Genomic DNA, 17,783 nt, shown 5'->3' on the forward strand with positions numbered 1-17,783 from the left:
TGCTGATTCCAAAAATAATAAAACAGCATAACATGCTTCTATGATTCCTGTCGATCGTGTCCCAACGATAAAAGAAATCTAAAGACGTAAAGAGAAAAGATAACGCCGTAGTTTTTGAGAGATGCTGGAAGATGTGAGATCTAGATGGGTGGGTCTTTTGTGCTTCTCCCGAGATCTCTGTTAGAGATGGGGAGAGGGAGAGGGTATATGCAGTTGACGCGTGCATGACAACATCGTCATCGACAACGGATTACGGGTGAAAATGGCAAAAGCGAGTCATGACAAAGCAACCCCGTGGCGGGCAGCAAAGCGCCGCTCGCTTACCACAGGGTGTAGCCGCCGTCGATGATGTTGTTGGAGCCGGTCATGAAGTTGGAGGCGGGGCTGGCCAGGTAGACGGCGAGGTTGTTGAGGTCGTCGACGGCGCCGAGGCGCTTCTGGGGCGTGTTCTCGATCCAGATCTTCTTCTGGGCGTCGAGGGCGGGGACGCGGTTGAGGGCCGTGTCCATGTAACCGGGGGAGATGGCGTTGACGCGGATGCCGTGGCGGGCCCACTCGGTGGCCAGCGACTTTGTGAGCTGCACGACGCCCGCCTTGGACGCGTTGTAGCACGACTGCTCCTGCGGGTAGTTGACGATGGAGCCCGACATGGACGCCACCAGGATGATGCTGCCGCCCTGCTTGGACAGGATCATCTTGCGGCCGACGGCCTGCGCCACGAGGAAGGCGCCCGTCAGGTTGATGTCGATGAGGCGGCGGAACATTTCCGTGTCGTACGTCTCGGCCTTGATGTTGGAGCTGGAGTCGGCGTGTTAGGGCTGGAGAGAAGGAGTCAGGGGGAAGCAGGCAACTTACTCGGCGATACCGGCGGCGTTGAGGAGCACGTCAATCTGGCCGTAGTGGTCGTTGATGTCCTCGACGGCCTGGGTGATGGCGTCACCGTCGCGGACGTCAACCTGGTAGAAGCGGACGTCGACGCCCGTCTGCTCCGAGAGCTCGCGGGCAGCCTCCTCGCCCAGCGGCTTCTGCACGTCCATGATGGCAATGCCACGGACACCGACCTCAGCGAGGGCTTGGGCCATGTTGAAGCCGAGACCACGGCCACCACTGTCCATGACGGTCAGCACATGGCGTTGGTTGAGAGATAAGAAACCGAGACAGGGGTAAGGCGTCAGGGATGACGGGACACGGCAAAACTCACCCAGTGACGACGGCAACCTTGCCGGGCAGGGTAAACTTCTTCAGGGTAGGGTTGAGTTGACTCAGGATGCTCGAGTCGAGGGGGAAGGCACGCTGCTTCTCGTCGGCACCGGACGGCGCGACGGGGCCGGTGCTGTGGGGCTCGACGGGAATCTCGACTTCCTGCCTGACGCCGTCCTTGTAGGTGACGGTGATGATCTTGCCGGCGCGCACCTCCTCGGCGTGCTCGACCTTGGAGCCCTGGTTGAAGAAGCGTGCGCCCTGGGCGGCGGCGCGGGGGACGGCGCGGCGGGCCGCGATGCGCGAGACGAGGTTGCGGGAGAGCATGGCGTTGATGTCTGGAGGGATTGAAAGAAGGTTTTGGTGGAGAGTTGTTGTCGTTGTATGTGTTCGGCGAAGGAGGGGACTAGTGGATAGTGGTTGGATTGGTACGAAAAGGAGACGCTTTTCCGCACGACAAGAAGGATGGATTGATAGTACAAGAAGGTGGCCAGGCTGCGGCGACGGGGAGCGAGGAGGGCTTTTTATTGACAGGTTGGAGGCAGTGGATTATTCAGAGAGACGTGGCGGCAAGGCCACAACGCCTTCGCGCCTCCTGCCGTGGGAGCTGGTGGCAGCGGATGGAGACGAGAGCCGTCCAAGCTCCATAGCGGTCCACTGTTTCTACTTTGACGCGCCGTCAGTGCTCAGTGCTCACATCACCGACTCACCCAACGCCAACAGGCCCAGAATTCCACACCAACCCACCTCAGCTCCAGCCATCCGCCCTCCAGCCCCCCAGCCATGGACCATCCCATCGCATTGAATCGAGCCTGGCCGTCGGCATTCGCTGCTGCTACTCCTAGACGAGGCGCCGTTGATTGCTGACTCTGCTGGCCTGTCGCTCCATGCACGCTATCCAATTTTTGTCTCCAGTCGACGACGCGAAACCCACTTATGCGGATACTTTTGCGATGCGTGTAATTCGTGTCTAGTATGTAAGCGCGGTTCCGTCGTGTCGGCATTGCGGCTCGCAGAACAGCCCGAGAGGCATGAGTGGAGGGTTGATGTCACAGTCCCACGCTTTCCGCCACCTGCGCAACCGCGACTTCATCAGGACGAGGACCCTGGGCCTGGGATCATGATTGATTGCCAGGCACTCCCTCCTCTGCTCTGCTCTGCTCTGCTCGGCTTCGCTTCCAAAGACCAGACCAGACCAGACCAGACCCTGAAGCTTGGCCGTCCCTCGATGATGCAGCCGATGATGTTTGCACATCGCCATCACTAAACACACGGCCCAGCAACAGTAACATCATCCACCATCATCACCCAGTTCGACTCGATTCATTTCGTTTCCCTCTCACCGCTGGACTGTCATTGCTGCACCGTTGACGCTGGATCCCAATCCTGTCACTGTGGCGTCCCGAGATGCAATGCACAGATAAGCAAGGATGCGCTGGGCGATCATGTCGCACTGCAGCCCCCCGAGAAAAAACGCTTCTTTCAACCATGCACCCTCTCGCTCCATTCCCTGCACCTGCTCCATAACCGCGACTCAGCGTCGTGAAAATTTCCTCAGCCCTGTCATCACCACCCGGTCGCCTCTGGAAACCCGCCTGTGGGCCCTGTGTGTCGACGAGAAATTGCTCCTGGCCCGCCAGATGTTCATGCTGCCCAAGCATCAGAGACATTTTCATCAACCCCAGCACCTTGATGGGGGGGATGCCTTGGGCCCCGTTCGTTCTCTAGTCCGCCTGCCTCGGTCGTGGCCGTGGATTGGCACGTGGTCGGCATGGCTCAATCCATTGCCTCTGGCTCCCTCGTCTTGGAGCTGGACCCTGGCAACCAATTCAAAGGTCCCTTTTTTTCTTTACTTTCTCGAAGCCCTCCCGGCTTCCATGACCGGCGAGTGGCGACTCACAAGGGCCCAGCTCGGCAACATCTCGCCTTTTTCGTGGTCAACTCGTCTCTACCAGTCCCTGACAACGGCTGCCGGTTGGACATGCTCTGCGTGCTGCTGCACATGTGCTGTGGCTGGCTCTCGTCGGCGGCCCCGGCGACTCGACCGTCGACGTTAGGCCCAGCACGGACTTCCGCACAGGAGCCTGGAATGTGACAAGCCAACCGCCCGCAGAAGGGCTGAGCAGGGTCATGAGGACAAGATACGGGCAGCCATGTTGTTATTTTGTGTTTTTGTCTCGTAGATGAGCAGAGGCTCTGCGGGAGCTGGACGCAGGACCCCTTGTCGCCAATTCGCCATCCGTACTTCCCCGGTTTCGGAGCGTGCCATGGCAATGCTAAATTTACCTGGCCGTACCAGTTGCTTGGGAAGTGTGGGGGTCCCGAGTCCCGAGCAAAAAGCATCCCGCTCCTACAGCCAAACCACGCCGGCCCATCCTCTACTTTTGCGTGGCTGGCCGTCTGTCTCCCTCCTCGTCCACGAGATGGTTCCTTCATCCGTGACGCGTGCGCTGTGGCGGACATCACGGCCTGTGATGTGATACAATCTGCTTGACTCGATACTGCCAGGCTTTGTTTCCTCTCGGCCGCTTGGGATTCGATTTCCGACAACAGCGCACTGAGCCAGCCAGCCATCTTCAACAACAAATTTCAAAACAGTTGTTTTTCGTCGGTCACGGGTACACTGGCGAGTCGACGCTCTCTCTTCACTCGAGAGCTTTGTCACAATTCTTAGGCACCAACTTCAACCCAAGCAGTCCGTGTCTATACACACCTCGTACCCATCATCACCATTCATCAAACCCGTGCGTCCCGGATGTGCAACCCACTCGAGCAAGGAAAAACATCTCCTTAGTGTGACCAAAAGCAGCAATCTCAAGCGCGCTGCGATGTGGCTCAAGGCCTCGTCTTCCCTCCCTCCCTCCCTCCAAGAACAACGACAAGTCGGTCACCGGGGCCCCCCCCCTCTGATCTCCCACTTCATTTCGCTCGCTCGCTCGCTCGCTTTCCTTGCCGTGCGCAACGTCCCACCGTAGTACAGACCCGGACCGGCCCACTTGCCTCCGCGGCACCCACCGACGAGCACATCACTTGCCCGTGTTGCCCTGCCGTGCCGCCCGCCTGACGAGCCCCCGCGACGGGGTACCCACACTGGCTCCGCTCTCCTTTCCGCCGCGCTTCGCTTGACCTTCTAGAAGCACTACGTTGCCGTTGCGAGAAGTCAGTCAGCCCGGCAGCAACGCGTCCAAACAAATGTGGCCATAGCTCCTTTCCTCTCCTTCCTTTCTTCCTTTTCTTTTCTGTCTCCAACACTTCTCACTTCTCCAGACACGGGCTCCCGCATCCCCGACCCCGACCCCGACTTCCCCTTCTCCTACTCCATGCGTCAGATGATGTACCCACTACCCCGTGCACCCCCTGCTCAGAGACTGGCTTGGAGCCGCCACGTGAGCGCGCCCCAATGATCGTCTTCCGCCGAGCTGTGGAGATGATGAAGAGCAAGGTGCCAAGCGCCGGACGCTATACATACATGCACATCAGTAAGTGTTGCACGTAATCACAGCGAACTCGACCGGCCGCGGCGCTCGCGCCTAGACCTGTCGATCGACGTACGCCGAGTGCTCGAAGCAGACATGTGTATTGTCGAGCAAAAGCACTTCACCGGCATCCTTCTTTTCCCTCTCCAGCTGCTCAGTCTTCTCGTGCACTTTGCGCAACTTCTCGCGCTGCTCGAGGTGCTGCTGCTCCGAAAAGAGTTGGAATCTGAAAAGAGTTGGGACCTGCAGCATACGTTCTCAGAGCCAGCTCGGACGTATTTTGGCATGGCAGACTGAAACATCATGGACTTGGCTTGGGCCAGGGCTTTTCGGCCTCGGCCTCTGACTGCTGCTACTGCTGCTGCCCCTGCCATCCATCCATGCGCGTTCCATTCGTTCGTCAGTTCCGCCAACCGACGGAAGTGCAAGGTAGGCAGACGAGCGCACCTTTAAACCAACACCGCCACCCCAGGGGCGTCTGTTCAGCGGGGGCGATCAAGAGCCCACTTGACGGCAATGCAATCCATTTCACGGCTGGCAGTGCATTGGATGGCATCCCCAACCAAAGCGTAGACCACGACACGATCAACCCATGTAGGCGCTGACGCCCCAAAGAGCATATCAACCTGCAAAAGGATCCATGATGACACAGAAAGTCTTTACTGACATAGATCCTATTGACCCCACATTGACCCATCAGGAAGAAAGTGTAGGCTAAGCCTCACAGCCCTACCTTTCGTTGGTCTCGAGATGCTGAGATGTTACCTTGCCCTATCCCAACTTGATAAAGGGCGGCAATTCCGAGAGTGGTTCTGCATGATCGACCTAGACACACTCATATGATCCCGTTCGCCAACGCGTGTGCATCTACCACACAACAAGCACCCGGCCCTCCCGAAGTCGTCACTCCTGACCACCCCGACTACGCTTCCTACTGGCTTCCTACGAGCCCCACACTGGCAGCACATTGCCCTTGTCGGCAAAATCTTGTTTTCTCCACGGCCGTGTAAGAGGCTAAACGGATGAATGCTCCTTGTGTGCACCTGACGCAGTGAATGGATGCTCCCTGAACGAGGACACATCCAAGGCCACAACGTAACCCACCGCCAATAAACTACATGAGGGGGCATGGCCCACTCAGGAGCTTTCAAGAGCATTCTAGCATTTCTACGGGATGATACGACAAGGAGCATTCAGCTCCATCTCTCAAAACCGATCTTGTACCAGAACCCCGCAAAGGCTGACAGGTTGCTACTTGAGCTTCCCGGACAGCGTCTTCGGGAACCTGTACTTGAAAAAGGCAAGAAGTTCATGGAGGTCGTTGCAGTCAAGGCTTTCAGGCATCTCCTCCAACATGAGGAGCAACTCCTTGATCGGCGCCCAGGCCCATCCTCCAGTGACTTTTCCTGGCGCGGTGTGTGGATCCATGTACCGATCATAAATCTCGTGGGCGCGGCGGTCCGTCTCGTAAGCGGGCATGAGGTAGTACTTGACCGCCTCCAGGTTGACAACAAGGTCCGACTTCCGAACACCCATATTGGTGAGTGTGTGGCGCGTGGTAACAATCCAGTTCGTCCTTGACTCCGTCACGTTTGGGAAGCCCTAATCCTAATTAGTAGAAGTAATGAGTAAGAGCTTAGGAAGTAACTTACTGGGAAGGCTGTTTCTGGTCGGATCATCTGGCTTAGGCGCTCAGCAGTGGTGGCGCCGCCCCCAACAAGGAACGACGGATGCTTGAAGGTGGGAGCTGACGATGAGGAAGACGGAGCGGCGAACGGCAGTGCGAACTTCGAAGCTGCTTCCATGACCTTTCGCAACTGAGTGCGACGTCGGGCCGTGCCGTACTTGAGGTCCTGGCTGCGTGGGTTGACGAGAGACGGCTGGTCGTCGTCGTCCGAGAGAGAAATCACTTCGACAGCCTTGCGCTTCGGGGCGGGCTTGATGGACAGCTGAGAGACTCGTCAGTGGTGATCCATCAATTTGGGTGGCAGAAGGACTAACATACCTCGGGCTCCTTCTTGCCGACCTCTGCAAAGGTCGATGAGCTCTTGTTCCCGGCCTCTCCAAAGGACGACAAGCTGTTGGTGCCGGCCGCTTCAAAGGTCGACGAGACGCTCTTGTTGCTGGACTTCGCAAAGGGCGACGAGATGCTCTTGTTGCCGGTCGTGCCAAAGGTCGAGGGGTACTGGTTGCCGGCGGACTTCGCAAAGGGCGACGAGATGCTCTTGTTGCCGGAGGTCGAGGAGTGCTGGTCGCCGGATTTCGCAAAGGTCGACGAGGACTGGTTGCCGGCCTCTGCAAAGGACGAGAGCTGCTCCTGTGAGCCTCTTCGAGCGACATGCCCAGCGCGACGATCGAATCCTTGATCTCCTGGAGAGCACGGGCGTGGGCTTGTTGGAGCTCAGCAATCTTCATGCTTTGGCGATTCTCGAGCTCTTGAATGACATGGTGCTGCTGGGCCTTGATGGTTGCCGTCAATTGCTTGAAGGCGTTGACGGTGCTGGCCTTTTCGTGGTCGCGGCCCTCGCGGAAACCAGTTGCGTGGTCTCGAGGACAGCCAAGACGAGGTTCGTCGAATGTGACCTCACCACGGTCGCGGAGTATCTGCGTCGCGTCGGCAATTGCAGTGGCAGCCGTTCTCCTCAAATGATGACGAGTTCTTGTTTCCGTTCTCCGCAAAGGAAAACGATCTCCTGTTGCCGTTCTCCGCAAATCTCGAAGAGGTTCTGGCGGCCGCAAGCTTGCCCCTAATCATAGACGCCGTCGACCAATGTGTCCACCTCCCAGTTACAAGCAGCTTCAGAACTTGAAAGCCGTGATGGGCTTCGGCCCCAGCGACAAAATCCCCGAGCCGATCCAGCAAGGTCAGCCCAGACGTGTCGTCCTCGTCTTCCACGCCGCGGACAACGACATCAAATGGCTGAGCAAGGTCGGGTTCGACTGGCAGGAAAACGGAGTCATCGGGATGGTGGATTCCCAGCGGCTCGTGGCCTAGGAGGATTCCTGTCATAATTTGAGGAAGGGCTTGGGTTGGTGCTCTCTTCCAAGTGTGACGAGTAGCAGGACTGACTCTCGAATAGACAACCCCCACCAAATCGGACTCTTCAACCTTACCATACGGGTGGGCCTGAACCCTCCGATCGAGACCCAAAGGCCTCGACGGAAGAACAAGAAAGGCGAGACAGTGGTGAAGGACAACTTCGTCGGAGGACACAATGCTGCTGTGGACGCCGCCGCCGCCGCCTCCGCCGCTGCTGCTGATGCTGTCGATGTTGTCGATGCTGCGCCTCGCTGCACCCCTGCGTTTTGCTGGCCTTGGTGTTTTGTGCGGCTGCGCAGTATATGCGGAAGGTAGAGGGGGCGGAGTCGAGGCTGTTGGTTGGAGAAGTGGGGCGGTGTTTGCAAAGAGACTGGAGTGGATTTCCGGACCAATGCTGCGGAGGAGCTTCGTTTGAGAGGCCCCCATTTCAGCGGGCAGAGAGTCACTCCGGTCAACCACAAAGTCGTGGTTCTTCCAGCCATTGTTCTCCTGTACTTTGTAATGGAATGTCTGGCTTGCTTCGTTGAACCCTTCTTTGAAGAGAGGCCCGGGCCGACGGTCCTTAACTTTTTGTTAAGGTCCAGAATTGTCACGCCGACTTCTGTGAGGCGATCGTGGTTGTGCTCGTAGGCTCTCGGTGTCGACGGACATGAAAATTGTCGGGCTTGGTAGAGGGCGTCGCGGGCGACCGGCCAGTTCCTCTGCTGCGAGGTCTTGCGAAATTATCGCCAAGGCAGCCTGCATGGGGTATCGGGCGTCCACAATAGCATTTGGGTCGTAGATGCGGGAAGCCTGAGGAGGAGGAACAAGATGGGTGGTTAGTCATGGAGATGAGGAGGTTGATGGGCGACGGGACTTGACGTACCTTTGCCTCGTGGCTTGCCGGCTCCGTAGAATGGAGAGCAGGGCATGAAGAACATTGCAGACACAGAGAACACTAGGCCCAGGATCGAGAGCGTTGGTGCAATGGAGGGCACCAGGAGAGGAGAGAACATTAGTGGAACAGAGAAGAAGGTCAAGGGACGTTGAGGCTGTGATGAAGAATGAAGAAAAGGAAGAGAAGACAAAAGAAGGCAGGAGAGCAGCGCCGTCGACGAGCGAGACACTACTTCTATAGGTAAGGTAGGGCGGTGGTGGGTAAGGGAAGGAATCACCGGCAGCAAGGTAAGAGCACGCGCCATGACAATATCCCAATGGAAGGAGCCAGCAGCGGTCAGCCACACACCTACTTAGTAATGTAGCTGCTTTACAGACGACGGGCAGCAGCGAGTGATCCATGCAGGGAAGGGCTGCTCCACAAGGTAGCAGCTGTAGCTGAATGATGACTGACTGCCGGTGCCAGAATCCAACATTTCTCTTGAGCCCCATGGGGCGACAGGCGGAGGACCGCACATTTGCGCCAATGGGACTGCTATCTTTACTCGTTTCCTCGACGCCAGAGATTACTATGTGTAGCTGTGATCAAAGGGTCAAAAGAATTTGAATTGAGGTACATACAGACAACCGTGCGTTTGAGTCATCCCCTTCAAACGCACATCTCATCTCATCTCTCTCCCAAGCCGGCCAATTCCACGAGCTTCATTCTCTCTCGACGCCTCCAGCCCACAGTGCTCTCCCATTTCTCCACCTACCTCCCCACACCAACCGAATCCGGAGTGCCGCTCGCACCACGCGCCGGCGTCGCCATGCGACTGGTGGAGGAGCCGCCGCCCGGCACCTTGAAGCCGACCTCCCAGCCACGCTTGTAGATGTCCTTGACCATGTCCTCGCACACGGCGCGGCCCTCGTCGAGCTCGACGTGGCGCCAGTGCTTCCACAGCTTGAGCGCCGTGCGCGCGTCCTCGACCGAGTCGTGCGTGCCCGTCTGCACGTCCTCCTGCAGCACGATCCACGCCAGGAAGCGCAGGCTGAGCTTGCGCTGCCGCGCCGCGATGTAGTACAGGTCCACCGTGTCCACCACCTGCGCCCGCGGCACGTGGATGTTGATGGTGCGGAAGTCCTTGGGCAGCCCGTGCCCGATGAAGACGCAGCCCAGGTTGAGCAGCAGCCAGAGCTTCTTGTACGCGACCTTGAGCCCGACGAGCGCGTGCTTGGATGTGCTGCGGTCCAGGTCGCCGGGCGAAATGCCGCTGAAGAGCGTCAGGTAGTCGACGATGGGCTCGCTGATTGCTATGTAGTCGTCGATGAAGGGCGCGCCTTCGTCGGGGCCGTCGCCACGAAGCACCGAGACGCGCGCCAGCCCCAGCCGCGAAGGTCTAATCGTTTCGCGCTGGCCCGAGGCACTGATTTCGATTTCTTCGCGCTGCAGCGAGACGAATTCGGCGTCGATGGCGACAGGCCACCCCGCGCTCGGATGCTCGCTTGGGTCGAGCTGCTTGAAGCCGGGGCTGTCGATTGCTCCGGGACCCCAAGTGCGGTAGAGCAGAGAGGTGTCTAGCCGTTCTTTCCAAGTGTCGTCAATGTGGTGGCTAACCTTGACGCTCTGGAACGCCAAAACTGACGGCAGTTTCCACGTCGGCTCGAAACGGAGCGCCTCCTCCTTGGTCACGGGCCGGACGAGAAAGTCGTTGAAGAGATGCCATTGGCCCTCGGTTTGATTGCTGTCGCGCGAGGACGGCGACACGTTGATCATGGAAACCAAGTGGGACTTTTGATTCTCGCCGCTGTTGATGTCAGCCACCACACCCACGAGCTCGTAAACTTGAATGTCGTAAAAGTTGCGTCGGAGGTGGTGTTCAAGGTCTTGGCCTTCGTAACAGAAGAATTGCCCCTGGTTGACGATGATGCCAATCTTCTGAGGCATCCAATTCGGCGTCGCCCACAGCTGCTTTGCCTCGTGGCTGTGGATGGCCGCATTGATCATGATGATTGGCGGAATGTTTTGGATGCTTTTTCTTGCGGCCAGCTGTTGGTAGCGTTTGCATCTGTCACACCAGCCGCGGTTTTGGTCCTGCCGTTCAACGCTGGCCTTCAGAATTTGGGAGAATGTAGGTCTCGATGCCCGCATGTGGTTTTTCATGCTATTCTTGGGCGGATAAACCAATTCATGAGCAAAAGTGGCACCTGGTCTTCTTGTCTCGTTGTTGCACTGCGCACATCGAATGTTTGCAATGGCGTTGGTCGTCAGTGCCAGCTCCAGGTGGTTGGTACCGGAAGTCATTTGTCGAAAGTCGGTCGTGAGCTTGTCGAGTAGAAAGCGATTGAGCGCCTGGATCATGTTGGTCAGAGCGTTGTTTGGTGAGTGCTCTTCGAGTAGGCCGAGGGAGGCTGCGTTCGACAAGTTGCTGAACGTCTTCAAAAAATTGGTGGCCTGGCAGTTTTGTCCCTGTGCCTTTTCCAGCATGTCGATGAGAAATCCCAGTTCGCAAAGCAGACAATTTTCAAACAAGCAAGACGTTGATGTGTGGTGCAGCGCCAAGTTACGCAGTAGAGGGGTGAATCTGAGCAACTGCAGCAGCGGATTTGCATATGAATTCGCAATGTGGGTTTCCAAGCCAGAGTATTCGGTCTTATTGTAGTACCTGGTTTTGTCAGCTCAAGCTCCCTGGCCAGGACGACCAACTTACTTGAAATCAAAGTCGTCAACTCCAAACTTGCTGTACTTGATTTCGACATTGCGGTACATGACAGGGACATCTTTCTTTGTTGTCCCATCGAGCATCAGGTCAGTCATTGCTTCGAGCGTCTCGCTCATCCGACGCTCAGGGTCGCTGTTCGAATTATCTCTGGCCTTTTCGCTCAGGAACTTTGGCGCCATGATGGAGTCGCCCTTGCCAGGCAGACGGGTTCCAACGACCTGATTTCTTTTCGTCTTTCGTGGGTTCGGTGCCCAGTGGCCCAGCTCTGCCCTCTTAAGGCTTGCCTGGACTTGCGGATCAACTTTTGGTGGCGGCGCCCCGACCTCGAAGATCAAATGACTCGGCCAGGCGGAGAGCAGTGTCTCTCGATAATAAGGCATTCCGACGGTACTCAGAGGGCTGCTAGGCAGTCAGCATTGGCACTGGGCAAGGGTCCGAGATACTCACGTATCCATGGACCAGTCCATTTTCTGAGGCGGAATGACATGATCTGGAAACTCGGTCGGTTGGCTCTGATCCGTGAACCTGACCTTTGTGGGAGAGCCCCATATTCGGACAGTGCAGAGCGCATCTGAAAGAGCCAGTGCCTCCCCAGAAGGGGCCATTTCCAAAGAGGTCAAATACGTGTCGTAGAGATTGACTTGGCGGACGTTGGCAGTGTTTGGATTCATCAGGTCCACAACCTGCAGCTGTCCAGATTGGGAAGCCACAATGCTTGTCGTAGACATGCGTGGATGCATCCGGACAAAGGCAGCTCCGACGTGGAATGGGATAGGCGGGAGCGGTAAAAGGGTCTTGAGGTCATAAACATAAGCGAAGGGGTCGAGGATTAGGTTATTCATTTGGCGGCGCGAGTACCCGCAAGTGACGAGGAAGTCGGCCTTTGCGTCCATGTCGTTGATCCATTCTTTGTGGGCTTGCCACGTCTTGACGAGTCTGAAGTTGAAGGGGTCTATGATGACAACCAGGCCAGTTTTTGTCGCGGCGCAGATGTATTGCCCGCCCTTTTTCATGAGCGTGAAATTGTGCTCGGCGGCCAGCTGCAATCAGTCAGCTCCTCGCCCTCTAAGCGTGCCGTCTCAGGCCCAGCTTACAGTGTCCACGATGGTCCCCTTTTCCACGTCGATCCTGTACATTGTATCTTGGCAGCCTGCTACCAGAATCTCATGAATGCCCTTGCTCGTAAAACTCATGCACCGTAGGTCTTTGAACCCATCGTGCCTGATCAGGGGTTAGTATCGCGGATTCCAGTTGTCGCTTGAGTTTCGTACGTGAGATGCCATAGCGTCAAACCTCGCCTGGTAGCAAGGTGGACGCTCCGCACGCTGATACTCAGCACACCCTTGTCACAGAATAACAGCTGTTTGACTGGACCTTCACCCGAGGAATGCGCTCGATAGCTAGTATACCGTTGGAGCTCTGGGCCGAAGAACGAGGACACCCTCCCCTGTGCGTCGAATGCGCCCACTTGTTAACCAACTGAGCAGCAGGAATCCAATCGGTCGGGAGCTGAGGAGAGATCGTAGGAGGTGTGGGCCGAGCGAGACCGGGTTGTGTCGCAGAAGACGCACTCACAAAGTCATTCCCAGCCCAAAGCAGGTCTTGATGCGTGTCGAACGCGACGGTGGTAGCTGATGTCGGCAGGGCATGCGGGCCTGGCGGAGGCAAAGCGATCTGACTGAGCTATGAGAAACGACAAGAATTAGCAGTGATTCTTCGTTTGATTAGGCAGGATCCCGCGCCGGGGAATAGGTTGCGACTGGACAAGAAAGCTGCGCTGATAACAATGCGCGGGGAGCTGAAGACGTACCTCGTCCCAGTCCGCCTCCATTTTTACCGCAAAGCAATAACGATGGTCAGGGCGGTCCCGGCGGCTTCTTCATGCTCCAATCGCGGAACTAGAAGGAGTCGAGAGCAAAGGAGTGAAGAGGAGCTGTGGTGGTGACGGGGAGATGGTTGGGTGCGGAGCTCGTCTCGGAGGTGGACGCGGCGGTGGTCTGTGCCCTGGCGCTGTCGAATGCCCTGGGCTGGAGGCTCGTCTGAAAGCTTTCTTCCAACTTGCACCTTCATCCCAGCAAACACCAAATCATCCAACCACGCATCGGTCTTGAACCGTACACGAGATCTCTGATCCGGCCGTCCTGCTGGAAAACAGACAAATGAACGCAAAGCACATGGCCCATCGTGTCCCGCCAGCACACAAGCACGTTTTTCAGCACAGGAGATGTAGAACATCTGTTGATGGTTTTCTTTGAATCGCCTCAAAGGCTTCCATTGTCCAACATACTGTATCCCAATACGCGTGCACCGAACTCACGCAGGTCAATCTAGGACCTCAAACCAGCCTCACCCGTCAACCCCTAGACAGATCCAACCGAGCCAACCCAATCCCAACAAAGAGGAAATGTGTAACGAAACAATTTGAAAGATCCAACCGCCTGCTCCCTCGAGCCACCGAATCTACGCGATCAAAATGCTTGATTCAATCCTATACCGCAGGACCAGCCTTGAGGACCTCGGGGGTAGCCTCGTCGCTGTACTTTTCGAAGTTCTCCGCAAACAGCCTGCCAAGCTTGGTGACCTCGCCCTTGAAGTCGGCGGTGCCCGTCCAGCTCTTGGCCGGGTTCAGCAGATCGTCAGGGACGTTGGGGCAGGTCTTGGGAACGTGGAGGTTGAACGTGTCGTACGTCTCGTACTCGACCTTGGCGAGCTCACCCGAGTGGATGGCATCGAGGATGGCGCGAGTATACTTGAGGGGGCAGCGCTTGCCGCCAGTCGTGGCACCGGCACCGACCCAACCAGTGTTGAGCAGCCAGGCGTTGGCATTGTGTTGCGAGATCTTCTCCGCAAGCATCTTGGCGTAACGCATTGGGTGAAGAGCAAGGAAGGGTTGAGCAAAGCACGAGGAGAAGGTCGCTTGCGGTTCTGTGATGCCATCCTCGGTGCCGGCCATCTTCGACGTGTAGCCGGAAATGAAGTGGTACATGGTTTGCTCGGTCGTGAGCTTAGAGATGGGAGGGAGGACACCACGAGCGTCACAGGTGAGAAGGATGATGTTGGTAGGATGGCTGGTCGAAACGCAAGGAATCTTGGTGTTTTCGATGTATTCAATGGGGTATGCGCTGAGAAGTGTGAGTAAAGATTTTGGGAACTGCTGACTGGCAAAGCTTACCAGCGAGTGTTTTCGGTGAGAGTGGCGTCTTCGTAGTCAACCTCACGAGTCGCGGGGTCGAAGACGACATTCTCAAGAATGGAACCAAAGCGGATGGCGTTGAAAATATCGGGTTCCTTCTCCGCAGACAAGCCAATGGTCTTGGCGTAGCATCCGCCCTCGATGTTGAAGACACCCCTGTCGCTCCAGCAGTGCTCATCGTCACCGATCAATGCACGCTTGGGGTCTGCAGAGAGGGTGGTCTTGCCGGTACCCGACAGACCGAAGAAGACTGTGACGTCGCCATTCCGGCCCTCATTTGCAGAGGAGTGGAGCGTCAAAACTTGGTGCTTGACGGGCATCTCGTAGAAGAGAACGGTGAAGATGCCCTTCTTCATTTCGCCGGCGTACTCGGTACCCAAGATGACCATTTCCTTCTCGGCAAAGTTGATGGAGACGGAGGTCGCAGAGGTCATACCGGCGGTAAATCTGTTTGCCGGGAAGGCACCGGCGTTGTAGATGACATAGTCGGGGTGGAAGTGCTCAAGCTCGGCCCTCGAGGGACGGATGAGCATGTTGCGCATGAAGAGAGCGTGGTAGGCACGCGCGCAGACGACGCGCACCTTGATGCGGTAACGCTCATCCCAACCAGCAAAGCCATCAACGACGTAGATGCGGTTGCGAGTGTTGAGGTAGTCGACGGCGCGTTCTCTGTTGATGCGCCAGACCTAGAAAAAGCGTGGTCAGCACGTGGCGTGTCGAGCGTCGGCAAGAGTCGGGGGTCTTCAGGGCTAAACGTAATGTGCGGGGAAGCAGGCGCCACCTGCAACCCACACAGTGACGTCGCGTCGATCGGTTCCACAACCAAGTCGCCATGTCTGTGGGGTAGATGCAGGTACAAATTCCACGGTACAATGCCATTCAATTCTGCCGACATCCGGCATTTGAGTAACGAGCGGCAACGTACCTCTGGAGTCATGGGCTTGTTCACTGGACCCCACCAAATGTCCTTTTCTGACGTCGGTTCCTGGACGACGCGCTTATCCGAGGGCGAACGGCCAGTTTTGGCTCCCGAGTATGCTGAGAGGGCACCAGAGGCGGTGATGGCCGAGCCAGTCTCGTAGACCAGGGCATCTTCGTAAAGAGCAGCGACAGACGGGTTGGCAATCTGGACAGCACCTGATCAGTGTGGGTCGCGAGATAAGCATCAGAGGGAAGACTGACGATGGCCACGCGGTCGTAGTCAATGTGCGCCTTATCGTGGAGCTCTTCCTCGATCTCGGTGTGCTCGCCCTTGGATGGTCTGGGACGGGATTAGCGCTTGTGATAACCACAGAGCATAACCTCGGCAAGGGTGGACAGAGTTGGGAGCAAGGCTAAAACGGAGCACGGCCAATTCCCTCAGTCGAGGTGGCAGAGGTCGAGAGATTGGCGGGGATTGCTCCGAGGGAGGAGCAAAGGGGTCAACTCACTCTAGACCTCCAGGGTGGAGGGCAGTCTTGTTGACAAAGTTGGGGTTGGGGTTGCCGGAGACCATCTTGGAGAGAGAGGTGGAGTGGAAGTTATTCTTTGCCTGACGAGTGGCCTGCTGGCGAGAGAATTCCTGGGCGAGGGGACCTGGTGAAGCAGCACGGAGAGGGGGGTCGGCGGAGCCTTTAGTAGGATTCAGGGCCATGATCTCGGGAGTACTTGGAGTGAAGTCACGATGGTGCTGTCGGCTTGGGATTAGCACTTGCAGCAAGGCGATTGGTTGTGAGGCGCAGTGGTCAGCGGACGGACGAACCGAATGTGGGAGCCGGAGAAGGGATGGGGCCTCTGGGCGGGCAAAGTCGGGAAGCGGGCCTGGAGGAGACGAAAAATAGTCGGCTCGAAGGAATGGTGAGCTGGGGGACGAGTGTGGGGGAGGTGCAGCAGGCGAGCAGTGGGGACTCACAGGTGCGATAGGCGAGCGACGGGCGAGGCTTTTGAGCGGGCTGGTGGCTAGCGTCTGGGTTGTGTTTTGATGGTCTCGAGTGAGGATGGAGTCGCGAAGCGTACATGTAGCAAGGCGGGCTCTGGCGTATCCCTGGAGCTGTTCACAGTAGAGTGTGGCCGGCTTGGGGCTAGCTGGAGACCCCAGCACACGTGAAACGCAATTGCTGAGGGTTTGTCTGGGCCTTGCCAGTGACGTCGCAGCGTCGACCTTCAGCCGGAACATCCCTGGGCTGTGGACAGGAATAATGCCTCAGCCTGGAAGTATCCTTTGACGACCCGATTCCCTCCGCGACTTTCCGAAGGATGATGCAGAATGAATGTAAGCGGCCGACGGGACTGCGATGCATGAGAGACACGGTGCAGGAGAGCAGAGCAAACAGAAGCCAGCCGGAGAGCCTCAGCTGTCGACCTCGTCCGCCGACGCACGCGACCACCGGCAGAGTGCGCCCCAATAGCAGGGCAGCAATTTCAGAGAACCGAAGTCCAGAGTCCACCGTCGAGAGTCTAGAGCTTGTTCCTTCCCGCGCGCGGCCAGAGACCGAGGGGACCCACTCACCACTTCCGGTTCCTACCTTTCCCCACGCCCCGCGTAGTAGCCCCAGCCGCTAACCGCTTCCGGCTGCGGGGCAGTCCGTGACGTCGGCTGTCGTCGGACATTCCAACACCATCGCAGCTCAAACCTCACTGTCAGCGCCAATCCACCTCCCCAAGCCGCCAAGCCAACTCACTCTTTGATTCCTCTCCCCTGGAATCATCTCGCCAAGCTGAAGGCCATGGCGCTCATCTTGACCTCCCGCGTGGCGGCCACCAACCCCATTCACACACCTCCAGCTGCGCCTCAACTGCTCACATGCCCCTTCAGCCTCACCGGTGCCTGTGGCGCTTTTCCATAGCACAGTAGCTGGATACCCCAGAATCCGAGAGCATTGAGCAGCCACTGCAGCCCAGCCGCGCTATTCTTTGTCGTGCTGCCGAATTCCACGTAGTCATCTTAGCCAGGCACCAAATCCAAACGGGCGGATGGCGGGGTTCCGCCCACCACCCCCAGTCCTCCAAGGCGGTCAACACCCACGAGTGATTTACAACCTCACCGCAATGTCATGCAACTTCTCGCAATCCCATACCGCTCGGGTCCGTGCGCCTTACCCCTTAATATTTCCCGTATGCAACCATTGTGAATGACCTCTCAATGTGACCACCTCTTCTCAAAGCCACTGTCCAACTCTACAATCCAACTTCACCACTATCATTTTGCAGAACCACACTCGTTCAACCACACTCCTTCAACCGCGCCCTCCACTCCCTCACCATGGCCCCCCGCATGAAACAAACGCAAAGACAGCTCGTGGCCTCGCTCCTCTCGA

General features: G+C 57.2%; 7 protein-coding genes across 7 annotated transcripts; 1 reads left to right on the top strand and 6 right to left on the bottom strand.

Annotated features, from left to right (window-relative positions):
* Positions 1-103: 103 nt before the first annotated feature.
* On the bottom strand, positions 104-1,851 carry J3D65DRAFT_427031 (short-chain dehydrogenase). The gene is made up of 3 exons (XM_066796153.1): positions 1,202-1,851; positions 856-1,107; positions 104-798 (listed from the first exon to the last, which is right to left on the bottom strand). The coding sequence occupies exons 1-3, from the start codon at positions 1,525-1,527 to the stop codon at positions 321-323; spliced, it is 1,056 nt and encodes a 351-aa protein (XP_066653601.1). The 5' UTR covers positions 1,528-1,851; the 3' UTR covers positions 104-320.
* Positions 1,852-2,436: 585 nt separating this feature from the next.
* J3D65DRAFT_629259 (uncharacterized protein) lies at positions 2,437-3,568 on the top strand. Its single transcript, XM_066800724.1, has one exon. It carries the CDS (start codon positions 2,631-2,633, stop codon positions 3,255-3,257), a length of 627 nt encoding a protein of 208 aa, XP_066653602.1. The 5' UTR covers positions 2,437-2,630; the 3' UTR covers positions 3,258-3,568.
* Positions 3,569-5,650: 2,082 nt separating this feature from the next.
* J3D65DRAFT_427162 (uncharacterized protein) lies at positions 5,651-7,175 on the bottom strand. Its single transcript, XM_066796156.1, has 3 exons — positions 6,678-7,175; positions 6,329-6,625; positions 5,651-6,278 (listed from the first exon to the last, which is right to left on the bottom strand). Exons 1-3 carry the CDS (start codon positions 7,089-7,091, stop codon positions 5,928-5,930), a joined length of 1,062 nt encoding a protein of 353 aa, XP_066653603.1. The 5' UTR covers positions 7,092-7,175; the 3' UTR covers positions 5,651-5,927.
* Positions 6,899-8,223, bottom strand: J3D65DRAFT_427145 (uncharacterized protein). The gene has a single exon (XM_066796155.1). It carries the CDS (start codon positions 8,140-8,142, stop codon positions 7,261-7,263), a length of 882 nt encoding a protein of 293 aa, XP_066653604.1. The 5' UTR covers positions 8,143-8,223; the 3' UTR covers positions 6,899-7,260.
* Positions 8,224-8,781, bottom strand: J3D65DRAFT_427165 (uncharacterized protein). The gene is made up of 2 exons (XM_066796157.1): positions 8,582-8,781; positions 8,224-8,508 (listed from the first exon to the last, which is right to left on the bottom strand). Exons 1-2 carry the CDS (start codon positions 8,709-8,711, stop codon positions 8,306-8,308), a joined length of 333 nt encoding a protein of 110 aa, XP_066653605.1. The 5' UTR covers positions 8,712-8,781; the 3' UTR covers positions 8,224-8,305.
* A 207-nt stretch (positions 8,782-8,988) lies between these two features.
* J3D65DRAFT_629266 (PAB-dependent poly(A)-specific ribonuclease subunit PAN2) lies at positions 8,989-13,459 on the bottom strand. The gene is made up of 7 exons (XM_066800725.1): positions 13,105-13,459; positions 12,870-12,977; positions 12,566-12,741; positions 12,389-12,515; positions 11,742-12,334; positions 11,283-11,693; positions 8,989-11,237 (listed from the first exon to the last, which is right to left on the bottom strand). The coding sequence occupies exons 1-7, from the start codon at positions 13,123-13,125 to the stop codon at positions 9,344-9,346; spliced, it is 3,330 nt and encodes a 1,109-aa protein (XP_066653606.1). The 5' UTR covers positions 13,126-13,459; the 3' UTR covers positions 8,989-9,343.
* A 60-nt stretch (positions 13,460-13,519) lies between these two features.
* On the bottom strand, positions 13,520-16,071 carry J3D65DRAFT_629272 (phosphoenolpyruvate carboxykinase [ATP]). The gene is made up of 5 exons (XM_066800726.1): positions 15,918-16,071; positions 15,670-15,748; positions 15,413-15,613; positions 14,467-15,173; positions 13,520-14,416 (listed from the first exon to the last, which is right to left on the bottom strand). The coding sequence occupies exons 1-5, from the start codon at positions 15,980-15,982 to the stop codon at positions 13,783-13,785; spliced, it is 1,686 nt and encodes a 561-aa protein (XP_066653607.1). The 5' UTR covers positions 15,983-16,071; the 3' UTR covers positions 13,520-13,782.
* Positions 16,072-17,783: the final 1,712 nt, after the last annotated feature.

This window comes from Phyllosticta citribraziliensis, assembly GCF_038025025.1.
Source record: "Phyllosticta citribraziliensis strain CPC 17464 chromosome Unknown J3D65scaffold_8, whole genome shotgun sequence".
Lineage (NCBI taxonomy): Eukaryota > Fungi > Ascomycota > Dothideomycetes > Botryosphaeriales > Phyllostictaceae > Phyllosticta > Phyllosticta citribraziliensis.

Bases quoted from the DNA above. Each gene is read 5' to 3' on its own strand.
- J3D65DRAFT_427031 (XM_066796153.1), bottom strand. From the start codon at position 1,527: ATGCTCTCCCGCAACCTCGTCTCGCGCATCGCGGCCCGCCGCGCCGTC. The intron at 1,108-1,201 runs GTGAGTTTTGCC...CGTCATGGACAG, and splicing joins AAGGTTGCCGTCGTCACTGG to TGGTGGCCGTGGTCTCGGCT. The intron at 799-855 runs GTAAGTTGCCTG...CGCCGACTCCAG, and splicing joins AACGCCGCCGGTATCGCCGA to CTCCAACATCAAGGCCGAGA.
- J3D65DRAFT_629259 (XM_066800724.1), top strand. From the start codon at position 2,631: ATGCGCTGGGCGATCATGTCGCACTGCAGCCCCCCGAGAAAAAACGCT.
- J3D65DRAFT_427162 (XM_066796156.1), bottom strand. From the start codon at position 7,091: ATGAAGATTGCTGAGCTCCAACAAGCCCACGCCCGTGCTCTCCAGGAG. The intron at 6,626-6,677 runs GTTAGTCCTTCT...CGAGTCTCTCAG, and splicing joins CAAGAAGGAGCCCGAGGTAT to CTGTCCATCAAGCCCGCCCC. The intron at 6,279-6,328 runs GTAAGTTACTTC...AATTAGGATTAG, and splicing joins GACCAGAAACAGCCTTCCCA to GGCTTCCCAAACGTGACGGA.
- J3D65DRAFT_427145 (XM_066796155.1), bottom strand. From the start codon at position 8,142: ATGGGGGCCTCTCAAACGAAGCTCCTCCGCAGCATTGGTCCGGAAATC.
- J3D65DRAFT_427165 (XM_066796157.1), bottom strand. From the start codon at position 8,711: ATGTTCTCTCCTCTCCTGGTGCCCTCCATTGCACCAACGCTCTCGATC. The intron at 8,509-8,581 runs GTACGTCAAGTC...CCTCCTCCTCAG, and splicing joins CGGCAAGCCACGAGGCAAAG to GCTTCCCGCATCTACGACCC.
- J3D65DRAFT_629266 (XM_066800725.1), bottom strand. From the start codon at position 13,125: ATGGAGGCGGACTGGGACGAG. The intron at 11,694-11,741 runs GTGAGTATCTCG...ACTGCCTAGCAG, and splicing joins ATGGACTGGTCCATGGATAC to CCCTCTGAGTACCGTCGGAA. The intron at 11,238-11,282 runs GTAAGTTGGTCG...TGACAAAACCAG, and splicing joins GTTGACGACTTTGATTTCAA to GTACTACAATAAGACCGAAT.
- J3D65DRAFT_629272 (XM_066800726.1), bottom strand. From the start codon at position 15,982: ATGGTCTCCGGCAACCCCAACCCCAACTTTGTCAACAAGACTGCCCTC. The intron at 15,749-15,917 runs GTGAGTTGACCC...ATCCCGTCCCAG, and splicing joins CTCCACCCTGGAGGTCTAGA to ACCATCCAAGGGCGAGCACA. The intron at 14,417-14,466 runs GTAAGCTTTGCC...CACACTTCTCAG, and splicing joins CTCACCGAAAACACTCGCTG to CGCATACCCCATTGAATACA.